The sequence below is a fragment of the Hylobates moloch genome, unplaced genomic scaffold (assembly GCF_009828535.3).
Source record: "Hylobates moloch isolate HMO894 unplaced genomic scaffold, HMol_V3 SCAFFOLD_12, whole genome shotgun sequence".
Lineage (NCBI taxonomy): Eukaryota > Metazoa > Chordata > Mammalia > Primates > Hylobatidae > Hylobates > Hylobates moloch.
Genome location: NW_026652287.1, coordinates 38,024,368 through 38,032,161, shown reverse-complemented (window position 1 = coordinate 38,032,161; position 7,794 = coordinate 38,024,368). Strand labels below are relative to the sequence as shown.

The window sequence follows — 7,794 nt, the reverse complement described above, 5'->3', positions numbered from 1 at the left end:
ACCCACTGAAAACCAGCTCTATACACTCAGCTCTACGATTCTAACTCATTGAATTCTTACGACATCCCCTAAAGCAAGTATATTATTATTCCCATTTTACTGAGGCACAGATAGGTTAGGTGACTTGCCCAAGGCCACACAGCTGGTGGGAATTTGAGGGTTTTTGTTGTTGTTGTTGTTTGTTTGTTTGTTTTTTGTGATGGAGTCTCGCTCTTGTCGCCCAGGTTGGAGTGCAGTGGCATGATCTTGGCTCACTGCAACCTCTGCCTCCCAGGTTCCAGCGATTCTCCTGCCTCAGTCTCCCGAGTAGCTGGAATTACAAGAGCCCACAACCATGCCTGGCTGATTTTTGTATTTTTAGTAGAGACCAGGTTTCACCATGTTGATCAGGCTAGTCTCGAACTCCTGGCCTCAAGTGATCTGCCCGCCTTGGCCTCCCAAAGTGCTGGGATTACAGATGTGAGCCACTGTGCCTGGCTAGGGGGGTTCAGTTTTTAAATGCTGTTCTTTCTTTTTTCTTTCTTTCTTTTCTTTCTTTCTTTCTTTCTTTCTTTCTTTCTGTCTTTCTTTCTGTCTTTCTTTCTGTCTTTCTTTCTGTCTTTCTTTCTGTCTTTCTGTCTTTCTTTCTTTCTCTTTCTTTCTTTCTTCTTTCTCTTTCTTTCTTTCTTTCTCTTTCCTTCTTTCCTTCTTTCTTCCTTTCCTTTCCTTTCCTTTCCTTTCCTTTCCTTTCCTTTCCTTTCCTTTCCTTTCCTTTCCTTTCCTTTCCTTTCCTTTCCTTTCCTTTCCTTTCCTTTCCTTCAAGGGACAGGGTCTCACTCTGTTGCTCAGGCTGGAGTGCAGTGGCGCGATCACGGCTAACTGCAGCCTCAAACTCCTGGGCTCATATGATCCTCCACCCCAGTCTTCGAAAAGGTTGGGATTGCAGGCACGAACCACTATGCCTGGCTAGTTTTTAAATTTTTTGTAGAGACAGAGGGTCTCACTGTGTTGCCTAGGCTGGTCTTGAACTCTTGGCCTCAAGCGATCCTTCCTCCTCAGCCTCCCAACGTACTGGGATTACAGGTGTGAGCCACTGCACCTGGCTAAATTCTGCACACCTTTTACTCTAGGGATAAAAATAATATGAAAGTGGAATGCCAGACTCCAAATACACACACCAAGTGGCCTGGCCTCTTCACTGCTACCTGGCATGAGGGAGGGGAGTGCCTCAACTTCCTCTCTGTCCTTCCTGTTGCCGCAACACCAGCTGGAGTGCTGAACAGTGCCAGCCAACCCATAATAGTCAGCAGAGAGCCGCAGGGCCGGGTCACTCTGACATTATGGGGGTGGGGGGGTGGGGACTCCTGCCTGGGTCCTGTGCTACCCACAGCTTTGTCTACCGGAGCCTGCGTGCCACGTGCTGGACACATCTTAACTCTTCAAGGACTCCCAAAACCAGAGAGGTAGGTTCACCTCGATGACTCTTGTTTCCCCGATGAGGAAATAGGCACAGCCAGCTGCAACTGACACCCACAGTCCTGGAGGCCGGGGCTGCTCAGAGTCACTTGCCGTACTGTCTGCCAGCTCTCCAGAGCCTGAGATTTAGAGATGATAATATTCTAGGGCATGGGGTTCTGCAGTGGGGACTAACACACTTTGAAATTTACCTACTTAGGGCTGGGTGCGGTGGCTCATGCCTGCAATCCCAGCACTTTGGGAGGCTGAGGAGGGCGGATCACAAGGTCAGGAGTTTGAGACCAGCCTGGCCAATATGATGAAACCCTGTATCTACTAAAAATACACAAGTTAGCTGGGCATGGTGGCGGGTGCCTGTAGTACCAGCGACTCAGGAGGCTGAGGCAGGAGAATCGCTTGAACCCTGGAGGCGGAGGTTGCAGTGAACCGAGATTGCGTCACTGCACTCCAGCCTGGATGACAGAGCGAGACTCCGCCTCAAAAAAAATTTTTTACCTACTTAGCTGAGTGATCTTAGGTAAGTTAATTAACTTCTCTGTGCCTTGTCTGTAGAATAAATATAACAGTAGTGTCAAATTCAGACAGTTATTATAAGGTTTCAGTGAGGCCAGGCACGGTGGCTCACGCCTGTAATCCTAGCACTTTGGGAGGCCGTGGCAGGCAGACCACTTGAGGTCAGGAATTCCAAACCAGCCTGGCCAACATGGTGAAACCTCATCTCTACTAAAAATATAAAAAATTAGCCCTCGGCATGGTGGTGCACGCCTGTAATCCCAGCTACTTGGGAGGCTTGTGGCAGGAGTATTGCTTGAACCCAGGAGGCAGAGGTTGCAGTGAGCCGAGATAGCGCCACTGCACTCCAGCCTGGGCAGCAGAGTGAGACTCTGTCTCAAAATAAAATAAAATAAAATAAAATAAAATAAAATAAAATAAGGTTTCAGTGATACAGTGTTTAAAGCTGCATGCTGGCCACTGCCTGTAGTCCCAGCTACACAGGAGGCAGAGGTGGGAGGATCGCTTGAGCACAGGAGTTTGAGGCTGCAGTGAGCCGTGATTGCACCACTGCCCTCCAGCCTTGGCAAGACAGCAAGACCCTGTCTCTAAAAATATATATATATAAATTTGCCAGGTGTGGTGGTGCACACCTGTAGTCCCACGTACTCAGGAGGCTAAGGTGGGAGGACCACTTGAGCCCAGGAGTTCGAGGCTGCAGTGAGCCATGATAGTGCCATTGCATTCCAGCCTGAGTGACAGAGCAAGATCTGTCCCTAAAAAAAAAAAAAAAAGTTGACACAAAACACAAAGTGTTCAATAAAAGGTGGCTTCCAATAATAATAATTTTTTTTTTTATTATTATTGTCAGGCACAGTGGCAATCATGCCTGTAATCCCAGCAGTTTGAGAGGCTGAGGCAAGGCAGGTTGCTTGAGCCCCAGAATTCAAGACCAGCATGGGCAACATGGTGAAACCAGATGACCTCCAAAAAAAAAAAATAATAATAATTAATCAGGCATGATGGTGTGCCCCTGTAGTCCTAGCTACTTGGGAGGGTGAGGTGGAGGGTGCTTGAGCCCATGAGGTGGAGGCTGCAGTGAGCCGAGAAAGTGCCACTGCAGTCCAGTCTGGGCTACAGAGCGAGACCCTGTCTCAAAAAATAGTAATAATATAGTAATAATAATAATATTGTGGCCGGACGTGGTGGCTCATGCCTGCAATCCCAGCACTTTGGGAGGCTGAGGCAGGTGGATCACCTGAGGTCAGGAGTTCGACACCAGCCTGGCTAACATGGTGAAACCCCATCTTTTGTAAAAATACAAAAATTCGCCAGGTATGGTGGCATGTACCTGTAATCCCAGCTACGTGGGAGGCTGAGGCAGGAGAATTGCTTGAACCCAGGAGGCGGACGTTGCAGTGAGCCGAGATCATGCCACCACACTCCAGCCTGGGCGACAGCAAAATTCTGTCTCAAAAAAAAAAATTATTGCTATGATAGATTATGTTGCTTCTCTGCTCAGCACCCTCCTATAGCACCTGTCTCATTTGGAATAAATGATGATGTCCTTGTTTGCCCATGTGGCCCTACACACCGTGGCCCCTGATAACTGTTTTTTTGTTTTGTTTTGTTTTCTTTTTTTGAGATGGAGTCTTGCTCTGTTGCCCAGGCTAGAGTGCAGTGGCATGATCTCAGCTCACAGCAACCTCTGCCTCCCTGGTTCAGGTGATCCCTACTGGCTCAGCCTCCTGAGTAGCTGGGATTACAGGTGCCCACCACCACTCCAGGTTATTTTTGTATTTTTAGTAGAGACGGGGTTTCACCAATTTCGCCAGGTTGGTCTCAAACTCCTGACCTCAGGTGATCCACCTGCCTTGGCCTCCCAAAGTCCTGTTATTACTGGTGTGAGCCACTGTGCCCGGCCCCTGATGACTCTGCTATTGCCTCCCACCCTCTCCCGCTGGCAGATTCCACTCCAGCCACACTGGGCTCCTTGCTGTTCTTGGACATGACCGTCATGTTCCCACCTCAGGGCCTTTGCACTGGCCTTTCTCGATGCCTGAAACACTCTTCCTCCAGATCTCCATGCATCTCTCCCACCGTTCCTTCAGATTTGTATGCAAATGTCACCTTCTCAGAGAAGCCTTCCCTGACCATGCCTGTAAAACTCCAACATAGCCAGCTTCCCTGTGTGACGTTTTTCCCATAGTATTTATCATCTTCTAAAATACTGTGGATTTTGGATTTTGCTCATTTCTTTCTTTCTTTTCCTATTTTTTTTTTTTTCTTTTTTGAGACAGAGTCTCACTCTGTCATCCTGGCTGGAGTGCAGGGGTATGATCAAGCTCACTCAATCTCCTGGGCTCAAGTGATTCTCCCACTTCAGCCTTTTCAGTAGCTAGGATTACAGGCACGCATGACCATGCCTGGCTACTTTTTTTTTTTTTTTTAAAGAAAATAAATGCTTTTATTTTTCCGTGATTACAAACACAACTGAATATCAAATGCACAAAGTAAGAATTATACGGGGAAAAAAAATCAGATACGTTCATATATATATCACCTTTTCAAGGCTATTTCCATCCAGAATAACCTTGGTTTGCCAGGGCCAATAGAAAGAAATCACAAAATCGCCTTTAGTCAAATTTGTGTGTTTGCTTTCTTCTATAATTCCAATACCTCCACCATCAACCACTTGAGATAGCTGCCAAAGTGTTATATAATCAGTGCCAGTGTCTTCATTCATTCTACAACGAAGGCTGTCACTTCACACTTGGAAGGTTGCACAGCGGCCAGGCAGAGGCGCTCCTCACTTCCCAGACGATAGGTGGCCGGGCAGAGGCGCTCCTCACATCCCAGACGATGGGCGGCCAGGCAGAGACGGTCCTCACTTCCTAGACCGGGTGGCTGCCGGGCAGAGATGCTCCTCACTTCCCAGACGGGGCGGCCGGGCAGAGGTGCTCCTCACTTCCTAGACGGGGTGGCTGCCGGGCAGAGGCTGTAATCTTAGCACTTTGGGAGGCCAAGGCAGGCGGCTGGGAGGTGGAGGTTGTAGCGAGCCGAGATCACGCCACTGCACTCCAGCCTGGGCAACACTGAGCATTGAGTGAGCGAGACTCCGTCTGTAATCCCAGCACTTCGGGAGGCCTAGGCGGGCAGATCACTCGAGGTCAGGAGTTGGAGACCAGCCTGGCCAACACGGCGAAACCCCGTCTCCACCCAAAATACAAAAACCAGCCAGGCGTGGTGGTGTGCGCCTGCAATCCCAGGCACTTGGCAGGCCGAGGCGGGAGAATCACGGGAGCCCGAGGCAGGGAGTTTGCAGTGAGCCGAGATCACGCCGCCGCACTCCAGCCTGGGCAACAGAGGGAGACCATCCCAAAAAAAGAAAGAAAGGAAGGAAGGAAGGAGGGAGGGAGGGAGGGAGGGAGGCCTGGCTACGTTTTAAAAAGTTTTTGTAGAGATGCGGTCTCCCTGTGTTGCCCAGGCTGGTCTAGAACTCCTGACCTCAAGCGATCTTCCCACTTTGGCCTCTCAAATCGTTGGGATTACAGGCCTGAACCACCGTGCCCAGCCCCAATATTCCAACGTACTAGGGTTCTAGCATTGTAATATTCTAGAATTCCAAGATGCCACCAAGCTACTTCTAACAGCACTAAGTTCTAGAATTCCTTTTTTTTTGAGATGGAGTCTCACTCTGTCTCCCAGGCTGGAGTGCAGTGGTGCGATCTCAGCTCACTGCCACCTCCACCTTCTGGGTTCAAGAAATTCTCAGGCTCCCAAGTAGCTGGGATTACAGGTGCCCGCCACCACACCCAGCTAATTTTTGTATTTTTAGTAGAGACAGGGTTTCGCCATGTTGGCCTGGTCTTGAATTCCCAGCCTCAAGTGATCCGCCTGTCTTGGCCTCCCAAAGTGTTAAGATTACAGGTGTGAGCCACCACACCTGGCCTAGAATTCCAATATTCTAAAGCACTGGAGTCCTTGTGCCGCGATATTCCAGTTTGCAAGGTGCTGGTGGGCTGGGCTGGTGGACATCCTAGATCTCCAGGGCTGTGGAGATTCCTCCTCTGAGTTTTCGCTGTCTTTCTCTCCTGCCCAGACGCCAGGAGCCTGAATGGGGAACGATTCTGTCAGCTACGAGTATGGGGATTACAGCGACCTCTCGGACCTCCCTGTGGACTGCCTGGATGGCGCCTGCCTGGACATCGACCCGCTGCGCGTGGCCCCGCTCCCGCTGTATGCCGCCATCTTCCTGGTGGGGGTGCCAGGCAATGCCATGGTGGCCTGGGTGGCTGGGAAGGAGGCCCGCCGGAGGGTGGGTGCCACCTGGTTGCTCCACCTGGCCGTGGCGGATTTGCTGTGCTGTTTGTCTCTACCTATCCTGGCAGTGCCCATTGCCCGTGGAGGCCACTGGCCGTATGGGGCAGTGGGCTGTCGGGCGCTGCCCTCCGTCATCCTGCTGACCATGTATGCCAGCGTCCTGCTCCTGGCAGCTCTCAGTGCCGACCTCTGCTTCCTGGCTCTCGGGCCTGCCCGGTGGTCTACGGTTCAGCGGGCGTGCAGGGTGCAGGTGGCCTGTGGGGCAGCCTGGACACTGGCCTTGCTGCTCACCGTGCCCTCCGCCATCTACCGCCGGCTGCACCAGGAGCACTTCCCTGCCCGGCTGCAGTGTGTGGTGGACTACGGCGGCTCCTCCAGCACCGAGAATGCAGTGACTGCCGTCCGGTTTCTTTTTGGCTTCCTGGGGCCCTTGGTGGCCGTGGCCAGTTGCCACGGTGCCCTCCTGTGCCGGGCAGCCCGACACTGCTGGCCACTGGGCACGGCCATTGTGGTGGGGTTTTTTGTCTGCTGGGCACCCTACCACCTGTTGGGGCTGATGCTCACTGTGGCGGCCCCGAACTCTGCACTCCTGGCCAGGGCCCTGCGGGCTGAACCCCTCATCGTGGGCCTTGCCCTCGCTCACAGCTGCCTCAATCCCATGCTCTTCCTGTATTTTGGGAGGGCTCGACTCCGCTGGTCACTGCCAGCCGCCTGTCATTGGGCCCTGAGGGAGTCCCAGGGCCGGGATGAAAGTGTGGACAGCAAGAAATCCACCAGCCATGACCTGGTCTCGGAGTTGGAGGTGTAGGCTGGAGAGACACTGTGGATGTGTATCTTCCTATCTCATTTCACAACACTGGCTTCAGGCATAGCTGGATCCAGGAGCTCAATGATGTCTTCATTTTATTCCTTCCTTCATTCAACAAATATCCATCATGCACTTGCTATGTGCAAGGCCTTTTTAGGCACTGGAGATATAGCAGTGACCAAAACAGACACAAATCCTGCCCTCAGGGAGCTGACATTCTAGTGGAGGAAGACAGACTATAAACAAAGATATATAGGGCCATTTGTGGTGGCTCACGCCTGTAATCCCAGCGCTTTGGGAGGCTGAGGCAGGTAGATCACTTGAGGTCAGGAGTTCAAGACCAGCCTGGCCAATATGGTGAAACCCTGTCTCTACTAAAAATACAAAAATTAGCCGGGCATGGTGGTGCATGCCTGTAGTCCCAGCTACTTGGGAGGCTGAGGCAGGAGAATCGTTTTGAACCCGGGAGGCAGAGGTGGCAGTGAGCCAAGATCGAGCCCCTACACTCCAGCCTGGGTGACAGAGTGAGACTCTGTCTCAAAAAAATAAAAAAATAGGCCGGGCGTGGTGGCTCACGCTTGTAATCCCAGCACTTTGGGAGGCCGAGGCGGGCGGATCACGAGGTCAGGAGATCGAGACCACGGTGAAACCCCGTCTCTACTAAAAATACAAAAAATTAGCCGGGCGTGGTGGCGGGCGCCTGTAGTCCCAGCTAC

At 51.6% G+C, this 7,794-nt stretch overlaps 1 protein-coding gene across 2 annotated transcripts; it reads left to right on the top strand.

The window, feature by feature from the left end:
• Nucleotides 1-1,351: 1,351 nt before the first annotated feature.
• Nucleotides 1,352-7,108, top strand: C5AR2 (complement C5a receptor 2). Of its 2 annotated transcripts, none has more exons than XM_032169338.2 (2): nt 1,352-1,442; nt 6,050-7,108. In XM_032169338.2, the coding sequence occupies exon 2, from the start codon at nt 6,065-6,067 to the stop codon at nt 7,076-7,078; it is 1,014 nt and encodes a 337-aa protein (XP_032025229.1). In that variant the 5' UTR covers nt 1,352-1,442; nt 6,050-6,064; the 3' UTR covers nt 7,079-7,108. The 2 variants fall into 2 exon arrangements, with proteins under 2 accessions (XP_032025229.1, XP_058280839.1); XM_058424856.1 differs by lacking the exon at nt 1,352-1,442 and adding an exon at nt 5,789-5,958.
• Nucleotides 7,109-7,794: the final 686 nt, after the last annotated feature.

Coding starts and splice junctions, on each gene's coding strand:
- C5AR2 (XM_032169338.2), top strand. CDS start 6,065: ATGGGGAACGATTCTGTCAGCTACGAGTATGGGGATTACAGCGACCTC.